Source organism: Callithrix jacchus, chromosome 5, assembly GCF_049354715.1.
Source record: "Callithrix jacchus isolate 240 chromosome 5, calJac240_pri, whole genome shotgun sequence".
Classification (NCBI taxonomy): domain Eukaryota; kingdom Metazoa; phylum Chordata; class Mammalia; order Primates; family Cebidae; genus Callithrix; species Callithrix jacchus.
Genome location: NC_133506.1, coordinates 78,451,921 through 78,471,125, shown reverse-complemented (window position 1 = coordinate 78,471,125; position 19,205 = coordinate 78,451,921). Strand labels below are relative to the sequence as shown.

The 19,205-nt window shown below is 46.0% G+C and overlaps 1 protein-coding gene across 26 annotated transcripts in view; it reads right to left on the bottom strand.

Moving 5' to 3' along the window:
• The window catches only part of DNAH9 (dynein axonemal heavy chain 9), a 422,325-nt gene that overhangs the window by 11,075 nt on the left and 392,045 nt on the right, over positions 1 to 19,205 (bottom strand). For 23 of the 26 annotated variants that reach the window (XM_078373042.1, XM_078373046.1, XM_078373047.1 and 20 more), the window contains 5 exons: positions 16,302 to 16,529; positions 14,080 to 14,271; positions 12,255 to 12,446; positions 9,819 to 9,989; positions 4,497 to 4,679 (listed from right to left, as the gene is read on the bottom strand). In XM_078373042.1, coding sequence (XP_078229168.1) covers positions 4,497 to 4,679; positions 9,819 to 9,989; positions 12,255 to 12,446; positions 14,080 to 14,271; positions 16,302 to 16,529 — 966 coding nt within the window. Of the gene's footprint in view, positions 1 to 4,496; positions 4,680 to 9,818; positions 9,990 to 12,254; positions 12,447 to 14,079; positions 14,272 to 16,301; positions 16,530 to 19,205 lie in introns of those variants that run through there. The other 3 variants (XM_078373048.1, XM_035300053.3, XR_013535589.1) reach the window with 2 other exon arrangements.

Below are 19,205 nucleotides of genomic sequence, written 5' to 3'. Positions count from 1 at the left end.
ACAATAAAAAAAATTAGCCAGGTGTGGTGGCGGGTGCCTATAGTCTCAGCTACTTGGGAGGCCGAGGCAGAAGAATTGCTTGAACCCAGGAGGCGGAGGTGCAGTGAGCTGAGATTACGCCACTGCACTCCAGCCTGGCAGCAACAGTGAGACTCCATCTCCAAAGAAAACACAAAAACCAACACAAAAATTAGTTCCCATCCCCTCCCGGATTCTGGGCTGGCCATGGCTCCATCTAAGACACGTACTGCCTAAATGAAATAGGATACAAACCACAGATGAGAGCCACGTGGGCAATTAAAAATTTCTTGGAATTCACATTTTAAAAGGTAAAAAACCCAACTAGGTGAATTTAACTTTTATTTAACTCAGTATATCTAAAATACCAAATATCATTTCAATATATAATACATATAAAATTACTACATTATTTTATAGTTTTTGGACTTACGGCTTTGAAATCTGGTGTCTAATTTACACTTACAGCACATCTCAATTTGGACTATCACATTTCAAGGCTCAGTAGTCACCTGTCATTGATGCCCCCTATGTTGGGCATTAAAAGTCTAAGAATTTGTCTTCTGTAGTTTTCCTACATAGGCAGATAATTTCTGGGCAATATGCCATTAGTATATGGCCTTTTGAAAATTATGCCTAGTTGTTATTGTAACAGAATAAATTGGCCATTGGGCATTTGGTACATCAGCCTTTTGTGAGTTTGGTTAGCGGGAGTCAGTACCCCTTCCAGTCAGCCCTGGGATACTCACAGGACCTGTTTCCTCATCTTGTATGGGAATACACAGACATAGAGAGTGGAATAATAAACATTGGAGAAACCGATGTCTGACTGTGATGAATTCCCAAGAGAATTCCTCTCTGTGGGAACATATTTGTGGTTTTCCCCAGATGATGCCTTCCTTTACCACTTTTGTGTGCCTTGAGCTCCCATAGTCCTCAGGGATTAACAGTGCTGTGCCTAGCAGTTAGCTGATACTTTTTGGATAGGCATTATGGCCTGCCATCAGCCAAACATGAAGTCTGGTGAATAACAATATCTTTATCATGATATTGATAAGTCACACTAACTGTGTTGACTTAAGGACTTCAAAAATTAGACATTTTCTGACTTGGGTGCCCAGTCCAGGCACAGCATCTGGGTTTGTCCAATTAATGCGTTGGATAACATGAGTTACCCTATGTCTCCCTATGCTCAACTTGAAACAGTCCTGGAACTTTTTTATTTTTCTGGTTACAAGCATATTTTTCCTTTTTCAGCTTTAAAATATTGTTTTGTATTTAGCAGGTACAAGTGCAGATTTCTTACCTGCATATATTGCATAGTAGTGCGATTTGGGCTTTTAGTGCACCCTCACCTGAATAGTGAACCCTGTATCCAATAGGCAATTTTTCACTCCTCACTCCCCTCCTTTCTTCCCACCTTTTGACACCGCCAATGTTTATTTTTTATTTTTATTTTTGAGACGGAGTCTCACTCTGTCACCCAGGCTGGAGTGCAGTGGCGAGATCTCGGCTCAAAGCAACCTCTGCCTCCCAGGTTCAAGCGATTCTCTTGCCTCAGCCTCCTGAGTAGCTGGGATTACAGGCATGTTCCACTGCGCCCAGCTAATTCTTGTATTTTTAGTAGAGATGGGGTTTCACCATGTTGGCCAAGCTGGTCTCGAACTCCTGACCTCGTGATCCACCCGCGTCGGCCTCCCAAAGTGCTGGCATTACAGGTGTGAGCCGCTGTGCCGGGCATAAAGTGATTGTTAAACACAGAAAGTAAAGAAGGAAAACCTCAAGCAGAATCTCTTCTTGCCCTGCACCCCCGCCAGGTAAGCTGGTCAGCAAAGTCAAGTATGCCTTCCACCAGTGTTTGGGAGGAGCTCGGAGCTGATGTTCCTTGCTGTTCCATCTGAGGGACTTGCCCCAGTGGGGCCCTCTACCTGTCACTCACAGGCCAGACCATCCTGGAACCCCTCCTGCCCAGTCACCTGCTTCAGCTGTTTTCCCTGCTGTTCCCATTTCTGGCCAGCTCAGCTTTATCCCTCCCTAGACTTAAAACTCTTCTCAGCTGGGCACAGTGGCTCACGCTTGTAATCCCAGCACTTTGGGAGGTTGAGGCAGGCTGATCATGAGGTCAGGAGTTCAAGACCAACCTGTCCAATATGGTGAAACCCCGTTTCTACTAAAAAATTAGCTGGGTATGGTGGTGCATGCCTGTAGTCACAGCTACTTGGGAGGCTGAGGCAGGAGAATTGCTTGAACGTGGGAGGTGGAGGTTGCAGTGAGCCGAGATTGAGCCACTGCACTCCAGCCTGGGTGACAGAGTGAGACTCTGTCTCAAAACAAACAAGCAAACAAAACCCTCTCTTTTCTGAACTCTGCTGCCATCCCCTTTGTACCTTCATTTTGCCACGAATACCACTGTCCAACTTTTTCTTCTGCCTCTTGCCTTCATGCTGTGCTTCCCAGACTTGAGTCATCCTATGCATTTCCTGGCAGGTGGTGAAACATTATGGATTTCCAGGCCCCACCCCCAGACATGGGCAGGACTGGAGCATGGAGATGGGAACATGTGATAAAACTTCTGGGGAGTCTGAGGACCAGGCCAGCTTGAGGGATGGTCCTAAGCAGAGTCTGGGATTCAGGACAGTAAGTTTGAATGGAGATTGCTCTGTCTGTCTTCCATTTCACAGTGGGAGCAGGAGACAAAGGTCCTGGCTGCCTTGTGATCATTGTTTCATCACCTTTTGGAAGTTCGCCCTCTCACTGTTGCTCACCTGAGTGGACCTGTAGCTGCAGCCAAACCATTTAACTCCGAGAACAGACCTTGGACTGCTATGCTCTGTGCCTCTGGGAGCTCCTGCCTTTTGTGATCACCTGTCACAATCCTATCCTTCCTCCAGAAGCCCCTCAATGCCACCTCTTCCCTGGGGCTTTCCTTATCCTACAGACAGCACGTGTTTCTTCTTTCTTCTCCTGCGTCTCTGTATGTGGCACTTAATTAATTCTACCCTGCTTCATATCAGTGTGTGTGTTTCTTTCCCCACAAGACTATCCTTCTGCAAGAGAAGGCTCCCTTTCCAATCTCCTTTGCACCCTCCAGCAGGCAGTGCAGAGACTTGCCCAAGGAGCTCATCAATCAACATTGCTTGAATCAGACTGAAAGAAAAGAGAACCTCCCTCCCGCATCCTTCATCTTTGCCCAGGCAAGCTCTGAGATTCATGGCACACACTGCAGCAAAGGCTCTTGGAATGAATGATTGGAAGTCGAATGGGTAAAGAGAATGCATCACATTACGCAAGTTCCATAAGCCTTTAAAATTGCAGCAAACCTACTCAAGATCGTCACTAATATACACCTGTGTACCTCAGTAATGGAACTGCACTGCATGAAAGGCAGTATTCTTGTTTACATGTGATATTGCTCTGTGGAATTCTGTACTTCATTTGATTACAAGCTGGTACAGAATTTGGAAACATTACCAAACATTGTCCATCTTCAGCATTCCCTTCCTGTCTCCCCTTCATTCTTTTTTATTTTTATATTTATTTTTTTGAGAAGGACCATTGCTCTTTTTGCCCAGGCTAGAGTACAATGGTGCCATCTCAGCTCACTGCAACCTCCGCCTCCCAGGTTCAAGAGATTCTCCTGCCTTAGCCTCCCGAGTAGCTCGGATTACAGACAAGCCCCACCACTCCTGGCTAATTTTTGTATTTTTAGTAGAGATGGGGTTTCACCATGCTGGCCAGGTGATCCACCCTCCTTGGCCTCCCAAAGTGCTGGGATTACAGGCGTGAGCCACCAAGCCCACCACTCTCCTTCCTTCTTATTTCCTTCTGCCCATGTTGAGGTGGGGTGGAGGAAGGAGAAAGAAAATTAAGAGATTAAGCAAACAAAGAAACCCTAACCTAGATTTTGCAGTCTGTTTCATTGTCTATGTGACTCCGTGTGAAAAAACTCATACACGTTTTTCTATCTGCATGTGACCCTGGTGGTTTAACCCCAAGAACCAGATATGAGGGCAGCAGTATGTTCCACACCTGGACTTTCAGGGCTGAGTGTTCATGTACAATTCTTTAAATAAACATGCCAATGTAAACTGACAGCAGTCACCTTCCTCGGCTCCTGAAAGGCAGCAAGAGCTCCCACTGACCTGTCATCCAGGTGAACAGTAATAACAGGCTCTGTGCTAGGCACTTTACATCGTCTCATGGTGAGGAAGGTAAACTTGTCTAAGTAAGCAGTAGTAGAAATAGCAGACTCTTTCCTTGTTGAAGAGAAATGTCAAAGATTGCATAACATCTTGGTTCTTGCAGACAACCTCATGGCCAGACTTTGGTTTCTGGGGCATAATACCTTTTGGGCATCTAGGATGCTGCAGGGACAACTGATCCCCAGCTTCCAGATCTCCCAGCACTCCTCCTTCCCCACAGGGTCCAGCTATGTCCTTTGGCAATGTTGCCTCCATGCCTTACAAGACCGCACTCACCTTTAAGCCGAGCTCCAGCTCCCTCAGCGAGCGCTGAATCTCTCTGGTGAGGATGTTCATCTGGCCACACTCCTGCAAGGCAACTACAATGTAGGGGGTGCGCTCCTCCACTTTGGCCATCAGTTCAGGGATGTTAAACTCATCTGTCACCCGCTCCAATATTTCTTCCAGGAGTGCCTTGATCTGCCCCACAGAAGGAAACACAGCATTAAGAAAGGGTTCTATTCTCCAGAAGGAATCCATTTTCTTGCAGTGTGGGACTAGAGATGCCAATCGTCCATCGCCTGCTGCCCCTCCACCCACTGACCTGGCCAGACTCTGGCCTGCTTGTCTAGGTCGGCTGGGTCAGGGCTGAGGACTAAGTGACCACAGTAGGACCTCTTCATAGGCTGGCCAAGTTCCTGGGACGTGTGTGACTAGCGTGATAATATTAACACAGATATCTCTCTAAGAATTGGGAGATGAAAAACTTAGAGGCTGACCCAGTTAGCTATGGGAATCAAACTAGAAAGCTGTAAGAGAGACTTGGGTCACATGTGGCCCCTGGGGGCCATGTGAAGCTGAAGTGATGAGCAGCAATGACAAATCTATCTATTTATATCCAGATACAGTATATCTACATAGTTATATATGTCTATTATCTACCTAATCTATCAATCATCTATCAATCACCTATCTAACCTATCAATCATCTATCAATCTATCTAATCTATCAATCATCTATCCAATCTATCTAAGATATCACTCACCTATCATCTAATCTATCAATTATCTATCTATCTATCTATTTATCTATCTCTTTATCTGTTCATCCACCCAGTTCTGAATTTCTATGAGGCAACAACTGCAGTTTCTCTTCTTGAGTTCTAGAAGAAACACCCTCATCTATTATGTAAACCTGCTGTTGTATCCCACGATTCCTTTTCCACACAAACTGTCAGCTAATTAGATCAGCGGAACTAGAACAACTAGGGTCTCTCTCCTGGAAAATTGGAATTGAGGCTCAGAGATTCTGAGTTAATTTGGGGCAAGCACTTGGAGGCTGAGTTTGCCATTCTGGAATAAATGAGTGAGCCCAGGAGATCTGTCAGCAAAGAAAGAAAAATGAAGCAAGCGTGGACACAACAGACCACACGACCTGCAGACTGGGACAGAGGGAGAGAAGGAGAGAAGGAGGGAGGCAGGGAGCTAGCAAGCACCAGCCCTTTCTGTAGTCCTGAGAGCTGAGCTCTAGGTGCCTGTGGTGGGTGTCTGTTGTTTTTGTCTGTTCATTATCTCTCTTCCCTTCTAGGAACAATTCCCTATCTCCTGTGGGAAACTACCTCTTCCCCATTGTTTGAGGGGACAGTGCCAGGGCCCAGTTTCCCCTTAACTGAGTTAAGCCAATCAGATTCTGTTTCCCAGGAGCACGATGTGAAATCTCAAGCCTGGAATCCAAGGAACCACTGCCAGGATGGAGGTGCCTGGAAACAACTGCCTACCCTTCTTTCTACCTAGGACTCTAGAGCCATCGTGATTTTTATCTGTTCTTAGGTTGAGTCCCTTGATATAGTGAGCTATTTCTTGACTAGTTAAGCTATTTTGGTGTCTATTGCTTGCAACCAAGGAGCCCTGACCATGTTAATACAGTTCTGGCATGCATTACCCATGTGAATGTAAGCAAGTTGCTTAGGCCTCAAATTTCTCCAACTGTAAACACTTCCAAGAGTGTCTTTTTCTCCACTTGTCCCCTTTCCCACCTCCCAGAGTTGATGCAAAGATTAAATCAAATGAGCTGATGAGTGCGGCAGTCACCAAAAGCTATAGGGAACTATGTAAGTGTAAAGGATGATACATATTCACTTTGCTTTGTATTGTTAACATACAATGCCTTTCCAGGAAAAGAACTGATGTTAGAAAAAAGAAAGTAAAAACCCATCACTCTGTCATGAATGGGTCTTTGGTGCTGTCACAGCAAGAACTGGAATCGGATTTTAATGGTACCTGAGAGCTACTGCTGGGGTAGAAGACAAATGGCTAAAACTCTAATTTTTCCTCTGGAGCAGAGTTTGAAAAAGCAGCTCTATATCAGCGAGCTTCCATTTGGACATTATTCACAAAGAGATGAAAAGATAGTCTGGAGGTATTGTTCCAAAATACATAGGATGTAGGGACACAGAGTTCTGTTTCATCTCTGATCACACTGTCAAGAGTGTGGGGGCTGAGGAGGCAGAGGGCTGATAGGGAAGGGCCCAGGTCTGCAGGTATGCAGGGCCCTTTTTTTCTCAGGGAACCCAGAGACTCCTTCAGATGGGAGGAGTGGGTTCCAAAGGATGGTTTACACTTTATTTCCGCAAACTTCTACTTTCTTCCTTTTTGGAAAAGTAATAAATGCTTATCAGAAAAATCTAAACATTTCTGATACACATGATATTAGAAGCAAAGTCCTCCCACAGTCTTAACTCTTTCCCTAACGGGAGAAAAACACTATTCAACTATTAGTTTTTTGGTACATATTCCTGCAGATGCCCTTCAGTATACAGAACCCTGTTCCTCTATCATCTATCTATCCATCTGTCAACTATCCATCTATTACCCAACTACCCATCACCCATCCATCCATTCATCCATCCACCAATTATCAATTTATCATCACTTATTTACCCATTACTCATCTATCCATCCATCAACTATCCATCCATCACCCATCTACCCATCACTCCATCCATCCATCAATTATCTATCATCATCCATCTATCCATCACCCATCCATCCATTTGTCTATCAATTATCTATCCATCATCACCCAGTTACCCATTATCCATCCATCCATTATCTATCACCCATCCATCCATCCATCCTCTCCAGCCATCTACCCATCCATCCATCCATCCATCCACCCATCCATTATCTATCTATCATCCATCTACCCATCACCCATCCATCAATTTTATATCCATCATCACCCATCTACCCATCACCCATCCATTCATTCATCATCTATCTATCACCCATCCATCCACCCATTCATCCTCTCCATCCATCCATCCATGTATCTATCATGCCAACCTTTCTTCTCTTTCCTTTTAGCTATATACTAAAATCCCCAATTTCCCTTCATCTAGATATGGGAGCAGATTTGAGTCAAGAGTTCATGAGTGTGTGTGGAGTGTGCAACCTGTCAGCCATTTACTACTTAACAAGAAAATACTCTCTGGGCTTTGACTCTTTGCCCTTCATCTTGAGCTGAGCTACTCTGTGGATAGCTCATAGGAACATGTGAGCTATGTGAGAAACACCACCATGGCCAAATACTGGGATATGGCAAAATCAGATGTGCACCAGTAACCCGCACACTTGTCCCATGCAGCACTATGCATGGCAAGTAATCACAGGTCATATCGTTTCTGAAATATACACACACACACACACACACACACACGCATGCACACACCCTTTCTTGGGTTAGCTGGGGGAGGGGATAAGGAAATGATAAGTGTTAGAACCTTCTTTGAACCTTGACTGAAGAATTCTAAATCCATTACTTACACAGTCTTAGCCTTTTTCAGTTTTAGATCTAGGAACGTTATTCATTCTGGGTGAGTTCTTCCCTTTATTTTAAAATTATACATCAAATAGTGGAATAGCCTGCCTAGAACAATATAGAGTAGCTTTCTCAAGGTATGCTCACCTCATCAAAATAGCTAGATTGCCAATGCAACCTAACTCCAGGCCTCAGAATCAGAATTCCAATCTCTCTGGCACATTCTTAGACATATTAAAATTTGGGAAATACGATTTGGATGACACGACTTCATACCTGTATATAAAAGTCAAACTTTTCTAGTATCAATCAGTTTGCTTTCCTAAAATCAGTCTCTAGAGCCTAAAACTTTGAGAATCTTACCGAGGATGTTTACTTGTAAACCTAATAGTATCTCTAAGTTAAAGAACCCAGGCAGGACCCGGTGCGGTGGCTCATGCCTATAATCCTAGCACTTGGGGAAGTCAAGATGAGAGGATTGCTTGACCCCAGGAGTTCAAGACCAGCCTGGGCAACACAGTGAGACTGTCTCTACAAAAAGTTAAAAAATTAGCAGGGCATGGTGGTATACGCTTTGCAGTCCCAGCTACTCAAGAGGCTGAGGTGGAAGGATTGCTTAAGGTTGGGAGTTGGAGGCTGTAGTGAGCTGTGATTATGCCACTGCACTCCAGCCTGGGTGATGGAGTGAAATCTGACTCTTAGAAAAGTTTAAAAATTAAAAAAAAATCCAGGTAGTACCATGGGGTGCACATGAGCTAGTACAAGTACATCTCTAGGAAGTTGGTTAGCTTGTCTCAGGAAAAACTTCATGGGGAAGTTTTCCTTCAGTGGCGCATTCTTTCTGTATCCTCAGCTACCCCCACACCAGGATTAGAGCCCCCCTGTTGCCTTGGGTTGTCCTGAAACCTACACCTCACCCTAGTCTGTCTTTCTCCTCCATAATTCCCTCTGCCTTCCTAAAATTTCAGGAAGTCCTGGGCAGTTAACTGTGTGTTAAGAGACTCTCTGACTAGAAGCCATTTATACAAAGAGAAGGCATTTTCTTTTCTTTTTTTTTTTTTTTTTTGAGACAGAGTCTCGTTCTGTTGTCCAGGCTGGAGTGTGTTGCTGTGTTCTCGGCTCACTGCAACCTCCAACTCCCTGGTTCAAGGGACTTCCCTGCCACAGTCTTCTGAGTAGCTGGAATTATAGGCATGCACCACCATGCCCAGCTAATTTTTGTATTTTTAGTAGAGACGGGGTTTCACCATGTTGGCCAGGATGGTCTCAAACTCCTGACCTCAGGTGATCTGCCCATCTCTGCCTCCCAAAGTGCTGGGATTATAGACATGAGCCACCACACCCAGCTGGCATTTTCATTTTGAAGGAGTGTGTTCCTCCCCAGGGGCATCTGGTTGGTGAACTGAGGTGGGGGTACTTAGGAGCAGCTCCTTGCCCATCCTTGCTTGGTTCTCTAGGAAATCAAGAAGTCATGTTCAAGGTTCCCAAGCCACCACTGTTCAGCACTGCCCTTTCTTCACTTTGGCAGAGAAGCTGAATAAAATGGACTTTGGGTGGACTGGCAAAGCAAACTGCTGAACTCACTGGCAGGGACTTCCTAGGATTTAACTGATGGGCAGCATGGTGATGACGAGGGAGGGGAGGGTCTCTGGGTGGGGACAGGCAAGCATCTCCAGGCTGCAGACAGTGCCTTGTGTGTTGTCTATGCCGAGTACTGCCAACGTGGCTGGCAGGAGAAGAGTGTGCGTCTATGATCCTCGGGTTCCCCAGAATGATCACAGGCAGTCCCCACCACACACCTTGTCTTCCCTTGTGGCCCCGGCTCCATCTCCAGCTTGGCTGTCCCGAGGCTGCAGCTCCAGCACAGTGTGGAAGAGCTTTTCTGAGGTCTGGGTTAGGAAGCCAATCTCTGCATTTGGGTGGAGACCATAGAGGTAGGGGGATTCTGGAGGCAGCTCAGCATCGATGTACTGAAAATCAAGGGCAAGCTCACTTAAAAAGAAACCAACACGTACCTCCCATCACCCATACCAGCCTCCTGCCTTGACTTCCCAAAGTTCTGGGATTGCAGGCGGGAGCCACCATGCCTGGCTCTGAATGCTTTGAGTGCTAATTCACAACTCTATTTATGATGGTGGGAAACATCCCTCAAGCTTTGCTCCTGATGTGATTTTGATGATTCCTTGGTGTTATTAATACCTAGTCTCACAGATTGCTCATTCCTCAAAGGCCAATTTGTATGTTCAATTTTGTATTTCCTCTGGCATTCTGTGCAGGCGTGGACTCTATGTAGATGCCCTAGAACCATCTATTAACTGACAAATTAAAGAGAAGTATAAAGAAAGAGAGTGTACCTCAGTCATTTAGAAGTGTGCAAATCAAGTTATTGCTGATAAGAGAACCAGGCTTCCTCAAGGATTCTCTGCCCGTCACTCGCTCTAGTCTCCTGGCGAATGATCCCATGGACACTAGGGGACGCTCTTGCACAATTTTCCTGGGTAAAGCTTTCTAGTCTTTGGTGAAGCAGTTAAAAACATTTCCTCTTATTGTCCTTAAAGAGCTTTATTGTTTTAAATCTCTTCGCACAGGTCCAATTTTTCTGGATCAAATGACTTTTACGATTTGCCCTTAAGTTTTATAAATTAAACAAAATGTTTTAAAGCTTGCAGTTAATATTCCTATGATCAATATGTCCCTTATGTTTTGTAATCAAGAGTTTTTCTAGGCATGTTCAAAAGCCTAGCAATAAAAACTGTTAAAAAACATCTTTTGAAATGTTTTCCATGGTAGGTGAAAATGGCAAAGATGAATACTTTAAATGTAGCTGTGGTAGTAGTAATACAAAAGACCAAGGTAATAGTAATAATACCTCCAGGCTGGGCGCGGTGGCTAAAGCCTGTAATCCCAGCACTTTGGGAGGCAGAGCAGGTAGATCATGAGGTCAAGAGATCGATACCATCCTGGCCAACATGGTGAAACCCCGTCTCTACTAAAAATACAAAAATTAGCTGGGCATGGTGGCGTGCACCTGTAGTCCCAGCTACTTGTGAGGCTGAGGCAGGAGAATTGCTTGAACCTGGGAGGCAGAGGTTGTGGAGGTTGCAGTGAGCCGAGATTGTGCCACTGCACTCCAGCCTGGTGCCTGGCAACAAAGTGAGACTCTGCCTCAAAAAAAAAAAAAAAAAAAGAAAACCTCCATGAGGCCAGGTATGATGGCTCATGCTTGTAATCCCAGCACTTTGGGAGGCAAAGACAGGTGAATCACCTGAGGTCAGGAATTCAAAACCAGCCTGACCAACATGACAAAATGCTGTCTCAACTATAAAATACAAAAATTAGCTGGGCATGGTGGTGGGCACCTGTAATCCCAGCTACTTGGGAGGCTGAGCCAAGGAAAATCGCCTGAACCCGGGAGGTGGAGGTTGCATTGAGCCTAGATCATGCCACTGCACTCCAGCCTGGGTAGCAGAGCAAGACTCTGTCTCAAAAAGAAAAGAAAAGAAAAGGCCTTCATGAGAATGCTGAAGACCGTGGCATACATACGTATGTGGTATGTGCCTGTGCTCATAGCCACAAACAGGGAGTGGGACGGGTGAGTGACCTGAGTGACCTTGCCACACGATCACGCTCCTCCAGGGATATTTAGAATCACCGACAAAAGCTTCACGAAAAGCTGGCTAAGCTCTTACCTGAAATTTTGCTCCATGAAAAATGGCTTTGTCAACATCCCGAGTGGAAACAACCATATAACTGTCCCAGATGTTATTTGTAGAAAATAGCAACAAATAGAATGACTGAACCAAACATCAAGAATAGAAAAATCTCCAAAGGCTCCATTTCATTATTAATGTGAGGCTAGAAATCCTGTATCTCTCAACTGAAACAGGGCAAGCTTGGGGCAGAGGACCGGGTTTGACATGAGTGATGGGGGAAGAGAGGAAAGAAGAAAGACATGGCTGGGGACAGTGGCACATGCCTGTAATCCCAGCACTCTGGGAGGCCAAGGTGGGTGGATCTCGAGGTCAAGAGATTGAGACCATCCTGGCCAATATGATGAAGCCCATCTCTACTAAAAATACAAATGTCAGCTCTTTAAGCCCTTCTGCCCTGGCCCCTGCCTGCAGCCCAAGGTGATGTCCCAGCAGAAGCTTTCCTGGTGGTGCAGTTCAGTGTGGGAGGAACACCCAGGTCCCTGTGAACACCTTGACACAGTCAGCAGCACAAAGCAGCCTCACCTGATGATAACCATTGTAGTCCATGTTGCCTGGGAGTGGGAACCCCGGGGCCAAAGACAGTTCTCCTTCTAACATTTCTGGTCGAATGAATTCCCTCAGGTAGGTTCTACAGAGTCTTCTGTCCCAGTTGTCTGTGATATGGCCTCCATACATGATCTCTCCAAACAGGTAGCGTAAATCATCATAGGGGACCTGAGCGAGGTGGGGGAAAGAAAGAGAGGACGGAAGAAAGACATGGTCTGGCAAGGTGGCTCACATCTGTAATCCCAGCACTTTGGGAGGCCGAGGTGGGTGGATCACGAGGTCAAGAGATTGAGACCATCCTGGCCAACAGGGTGAACCCTGTCTCTACTAAAAACACAAAAAATTAGTGGGGTGTGGTGGAGCGCGCCTGTAATCCCAGCTACTCTGGAGGAGAATCTCTTGAACCTGGGAGGCGGAGGTTGCGGTGAGCCGAGATTGCGCCACTGCACTCTAGCCTAGTGACAGAGCAAGACTCATCTCAAAAAAAAAAAAAAAAAAGACCTCCACACAGGCACCAGGGCTGGCTTACCATCTGGGCAGCACATAAAGCCACACAAGGGAGGCTTCTTGAGATTGGGAGCAATGTCTTATTTATCTTCACACCCCCAGTGCCCAGTAGGGTTAGCAGTGTTGGGTGAGTTCATTAAAAGCTTGAAGAATTACATCAAAGAGTGAAGAGGGGAAAGATGCCAACCCCACGTGCCACATATATACGCCTATATGCCTTCCCTCTTCCATGATCACTAACTGTGACAGTGAAATCAGGCTCTACCTAGAAGCCCTTTAAACAGGTGAATGTCAAACGGAGAAAAGTGAGGACCAGATTACTTTTCTAATTTTGTGCCTTTCATGACAAGATTAATTCATTGCCCCCTTTGAAAGTTCAAAGTGAATAAACAAAGCCCACAAGTTCCTTGGTGTGACATTTAGGGAGGGAGGTCACTGGAGGAAAGCCAGCAATGAAAGAATACTGCTGAGAGAAGTGGGCTCGCCAGGCCCAACAGCTGGAGGCAGAAGGATTTCTCAGGGCGTCCGGGCCTGGTTCACTGTCCCCACGAGGAAGACATGGTGGTCCTGCTGATGCTGTGTTTGGTTCCTGAACTAGAATAACCTTGATGAGGTGAATATTCCCTTATTTGGAAGAGCACTGATTGTTATCTTAAGTTTGGGAACTTATATCAGGTGAGTGTGAAGTCTCTTCCTGCCGATCCACAGGGTACCTGCCATGCGGTGAGGACACAGGTATGGTCTGGTGGGCCCCAGGACCCGGGACAAACTCTCGTGGGACTGACTCTCACAGGGTGTGAGTCTCTAGTTATACTTCCTGAGAATGGTTCTGACCTCACCTTTGTACTATTCTCATCCTTTGGGCTAGTCCTGGGGCTGGCACGGCCTCATCCCACCTGTGTGGGCTGCAGCCCTTCCAGAGTGCACATGCCCCTTCTGTGTGATGGCACTGCATTATCCTTGTGACAGGTGGCCCTTCCTAACATGCATACAAATTACTGGAGGACCTTGTGAAAATGTACTGATTCAGTAGGTTTGGGTGGGACCTAAGATTCTGCATTTCTTTTTTTTTTGAGACAGAGTCTGTCTATGTTGTGAGTTAGACCTGGAACATGACCATGTGTTACACTCTTAAATTGTGGTTCCTGGACCAGCAGCATCTACATCACTGGGGAGCTTGTTAGAAATGCACATTCTCAGGCTCCATCCTAGACCCTTCTGATTCATCCCTCAAAGTCAAATAATTTTAACCCTCCCCAAACCTGGCTGGTCCCTAAATGTCCATAGCCTTTACCTGTGCGTTGGCCTCCAGGAAGTTGTAGAGGACGTTCACAGAGATAGTGAGGTCTCCAGTGTTAAATGGGTAGGAGCAATTCCATCCCTGAGGCCCAAATTTTCGTCTTTCTGCCACCACTGCATGAAAGTAACAAAGAGCGAAGAGGATGCTCTTAAACTCTGTCTCCCGGGAACACATCTCCAGAGTGTCCTGAAATGAGAGCATCGCTTTTAATGTTCACACACAGCTTCTCTTATACAGGGGCTGGCTAGCGTGGGGTTGCAATCAGGGTTGGTGTTGGAAAACGTTACCATAGATTCTGGTTTGAGTTACAGTGAGACTACAGCCTGGGGGAACATGTGGAGGGTCTGGGTTTTAGTTGATCATTGAATTAAGGTTTAGATTCAGGTTATAACGGGGTTTGGTTTAGGGTTCAAGTTTGCATATGGATGTGCTAATAAGGTTCATGAATATAGCTGCTGGGGATCAGGGTAGCATGCAATGAGAATGTTGTGTACCAGGGTGTGGGTACACATCCCACGGCACCATCTCCAATCTCTTCCCTTCCTACCATGCTTTTCTTGCCCGCTGTGGAACCTTAGTAGGTGTAATCACTGCCTTGGGTTTAAGTTGGGAAAAAGAGTGCAGAGGGGACGGAATGCATTTTGCATCTCAAATCTTTGTGGGAGCTTCCCCGCCAGAGTTGGGCTGCTAGACTCCTACACTACAAGGGTGTCACCCAGTAAAACCTTCTGAGACTCTGACTGCCACATGGTCTTCATCTTACTTTAGGCTTAAACCAGGCCTCAAGAGTTTATGTGGGTTTAGCTGGCACAGTCACCCTGTTAAATGGCCTATCTCAAATAACATGCATGATCCATCTGGGACGCGTGAGCTAGCAGGGCTGCTGGGAAACCAGGGATGCACTGGGACTATTACAAGATGACAACAGAGATGAAAACCTCCCCAGCAGCTGCTGGGACCCTCTCCTTGAATTCCACCAAGGGGTGGTACAGCAGATGGACTTTAAGGTGACCCCATGGCACTCACTCTTCTAGAATTCATGCCTTTGTGTACTCCCCTGCTCAGGAAGGTGGGCAACAAGAAATGGTGCCTTTTCTTTTTGAGACAGAGTCTTGCACTGTCACCCGGGCTGGAGTACAGAAGCGTGATCTCAGTTCACTGCAACCTCCACCTCCCAGGTTCAAGCAATTCTCCTGTCACAGCCTCCTGAGAGGCTGGGATTACAGGTGCCCACCACCACGCCTGGCTAATTTTTTTGTGTTTTTAGTAGAGATGGGGTTTCACTATGTTCACCAGGCTGGTCTTGAACTCCTGACCTCATGATCCGCCCACCTCAGCCTCCCAAAGTGCTGGGATTACAGGCGTGAGCCACCGTGCCCGGCCAATGGTATCTTCTTGAGAAGATGAAAGAGGCCCGAGCTGCAGACTTTGACAGTGCAACTTCATATACAAAGTTGGCCACCATGGGCTTGGATTTGGCTTTAAATAAATATGCTACAACAAAAGCCTTGGAATTCCCAGTAATGGAAATGCAGTTGCCTGCATTTGAACACTATGCCTTGATATTCTGGGTCTCTCTGGAGCATAGTATTCTCAGACTTGACTGTGTTCATTTCCTGGAGGGTTCATTAAAACAGATTCCTGGGCTCCAGCCCAGTTTCAGATTGGGGCCTGAGAATCTGCATTTCTAGCAAGTTTTCAGGTGATGCTGCTGCTGCTGGTGCAGGGATCACACTTTAAGAGTCTAACACGCAGTTACATTCCAAGTCCACAACCCCACTACCTGACACTAGGATTCTTTGAACCCTTGATACTCAAGATTCATGTAGACGTCAGGTGATATCATCTGATTGAGAGTGTCATCCCTTGCTTGAAGATAGCCCATCAGTGTGTGATCCCGAATATCTTATCAATTAGATTTATAGCAACGTGCCCTTCTTCATCTTGGAATATTAGGTAACAGTAGACTTGCAGCAGGCTTCCCTACATTTCTTGCCAAAGAAATGTCCTGAGCTCTACTGCCCCAGGTTATCTGGCAATGGAGAGTGGGGTTGTCCTCAGTGGGCATCAGGTGGGAACATTTTACCCACATCAGTGTTGCTCCGTAGCCCTGCCGGCACCCCACTCCCTTCTGAGTCACATGCTCTCCTCGCACCAGTTTGCATCAGCTGATTGCGAGGTGGGCTGCTCTTTTTGCCTTCCTTCCGGGGCAGTACCTGAGTGAAATTGTCCAGGGCCTTGTGCAGGTTGGCATGCATGCCCGTTGGGGGCTCACTGGTGATCTTGATGGAGTTCTCCAGGATGCCCTGGGGGATGATGTGGCCCTCAGGGGAGGGTGCCGGCTCCGCACTCATGAAGACCCTGAACTCTGGGTGGCTGTTCTTGCTGTGCTCTTCCAGCTTCTTCTCTAGAGTCCTGAGCCACTTGGCCACCAGATGAATGTTCTAGTGGGAAGGAAGAAGCCCCCCAAACAGGCATCTGCTTAGCTTTGTTAGCAATAAACAGTTGTCAGGAAGGCAGCCAGAGCGGGGACTGGGCTTAGTATCAAATAATTTTTAAAAACTGTGGTAAGACGGCTAGGCATGGTGGCTCATGCCTATAATCCCAGCACTTTGGGAGGCTGAGGCGGGCAGATCACCTGAGGTCGGGAGTTCGAGACCAGCCTGAACATGGAGTTTCTACATAGAGAAACCCCATCTCTACTAAAAATACAAAATTAGCTGGGTATAGTGGCACATGCCTATAATCCCAGCTACTCGGGAGGCTAAGGCAGGAACACTGCTTGAACTTGGGATATGGAGGTTGCGGTGAGCCCAGATTGCGCCATTGCACTCCAGCCTGGGCAACAAGAGTAAAACTCTGTCTCAAAAACAAAAAAATTATGGTAAGACATAACATGAAATTTACCATCTCAAACTCTTTTTAATTGTACAGTTAATGGCATTACATACACTCACACGTTGTGCAACCCAATGACTTTTAATGGCAGATGTGTCCTAAATAACATCACAGAAAAGAGTTCTGGGATGCCCAGTAGTGGGGACTTCCCAGTATGCTGCAATTAAACTCTATCCCTTGCTATCCTAAGGATTTCTAGCATATGTTTTTAAAGTTGACTGTGCATGAGAATAACCTGAAGGGCTTGTTAAAACAGATTCTTGTGCCCTAGCCCAGAATTTCATATTCAGCAGGTCCAGGATGGGTCCTAAGAATGTGCATTTTTGTTTTTTTTGGACAGAGTTTCACTCTGACACCCAGGCTGGAGTGTGCAGTGGCATGATCTTGGCTCACTGCAACCTCCGCCTCCTGGGTTCAAGAGATTCTCCTGCCTCAGCCTCTTGAGTAGATGGGATTATAGGCACATAGCACCACACTGAGCTAATTTTTGTATTTTTTAGTAGAGACGGGGTTTCACCATGTTGGTCAGGCTGGTCTCAAACTCCTGACCTCATGATCTGCCTGCCTAGGGTGCCCAAAGTGCTGGGATTACAGGCGTGAGCCACTGCGCCCAGACAAGAATGTGCATTTCTAACAAGCTTCCAGGTGATGCAGATGCTGCTGGACCTGGGAGCACAATTTAAGAGTGTAACACATGGTCATGTTCCAAGTATAACTCCCCATTACCTGACAGCTAGACTATTTGAAATCTTGACAGTATAAACTGGAGCCCTTAGATCAACGTTGATGGCAGTACCTGGGAGCTGGTTAGAAATGCAGAACCTTAGGTCCCGCCCAAAGGTACTGAATCAGTGCATCTTAACAAGATCCTCCAGTAATTCATATGCACGTTAACATTTCAAAGGCACTTATTTAAACTCTTTCTAGCTCGCTTTCCCAAGTCTTCTCTCTCCACTCTCCAAACTATTCTGCTAATTGTTGCCAAACTTATCTTCCTAAAACGCACTGAGTCATTGCTGCTCAAAGACTGAATGAGGCTCTCTACTCCAATCCCAGGCTCCTCCGTCTGGTGTTTGAGCCTGTCTCCTCCCCTCAAATTTGATTGCTAACTGTCTATCGATCAAAACGTATATTTGTTTCTTACTACTGCTTTGCAGAACGCACCTTTCACTTTAGTAAGGAGAGTCACCTGGCTTCATTGCAATGTGTTTCATTATAATGGATAGATAAAAGCTCTTTGATAAATATTTGAGGAAGTAAGCATGCAAAGCCTTAAATACACAGATCAGAGCTGAGCCCAGCACTTGGACCACAGTAATTTAGTCTTTGAGTGCTGCCTTCCCTTTTGCAAAAAGAGAAATAACAATGTCTGTCATATTTATTTCACAGAGTGACTGCAAATAACCAAAGAAATGGATTTGAAAGCGTTTTGTAGGTTTTTTTGCAGTGGCTCACACCTGTAATCCAAGCACTTTGGGAGGCCGAGGCAGGTGCATTGCTTGAGGTCACGAGTTCAAGACCAGCCTGGCCAACATAGCGAAACCCCATCTCTACAAAATAAATAAATAAAAATAAAAATAAAAAAGAAAGAGTTTTATATACTGTAAAATGCTACATAAAAGGTAGTAGTAGTTGTTGAGATGAAAATTGGTTAAATTAAAGAATTTACTTATAATCAAATCAATTGGAGCAGAAAGTTTAGTCGGCTACCTGAGAGCCAGGGTTCCTTTTAGTCAGCATTACCAGCAACCAACATGTGGGTAATTTGGCTTCTTCTTTAGAAACTCCAAGTTCTGCTACTGGGCAGGTCTGGGAGAGAGAATGTCTGTTGCTTGGGTATAGAACCCTGGGGTGGATTCAGAGATCCCTGAGGCTGTCACACCGGGTTGATGGGCTTGGGTTGGGAAACCCACCCAACAGCTCCTACAGCCAGGAAGGAAGAGTGGCAAGACCGTGAGCCTTGCTCTCTCACCCAGAGCCAGAGAAGCCAGCTCTCCCAGAAGAGAATCCCCTAGCTCATCAGGGTCAGGGTCCTCAGGCAGCATTTCCCAAAAGTGTGCCATGGGATGTTAAAAGATATAGAGCCATAAAGGTCTGTGTTCCTGCATACCTATTACCATCTGATCTTCGACAAATCTGACAAAAACAAGCAATGGCGAAAGGATTCTCTATTTAATACGTGATTCCGGGAGAACTGGCTAACCATATGCAAACAATTGAAA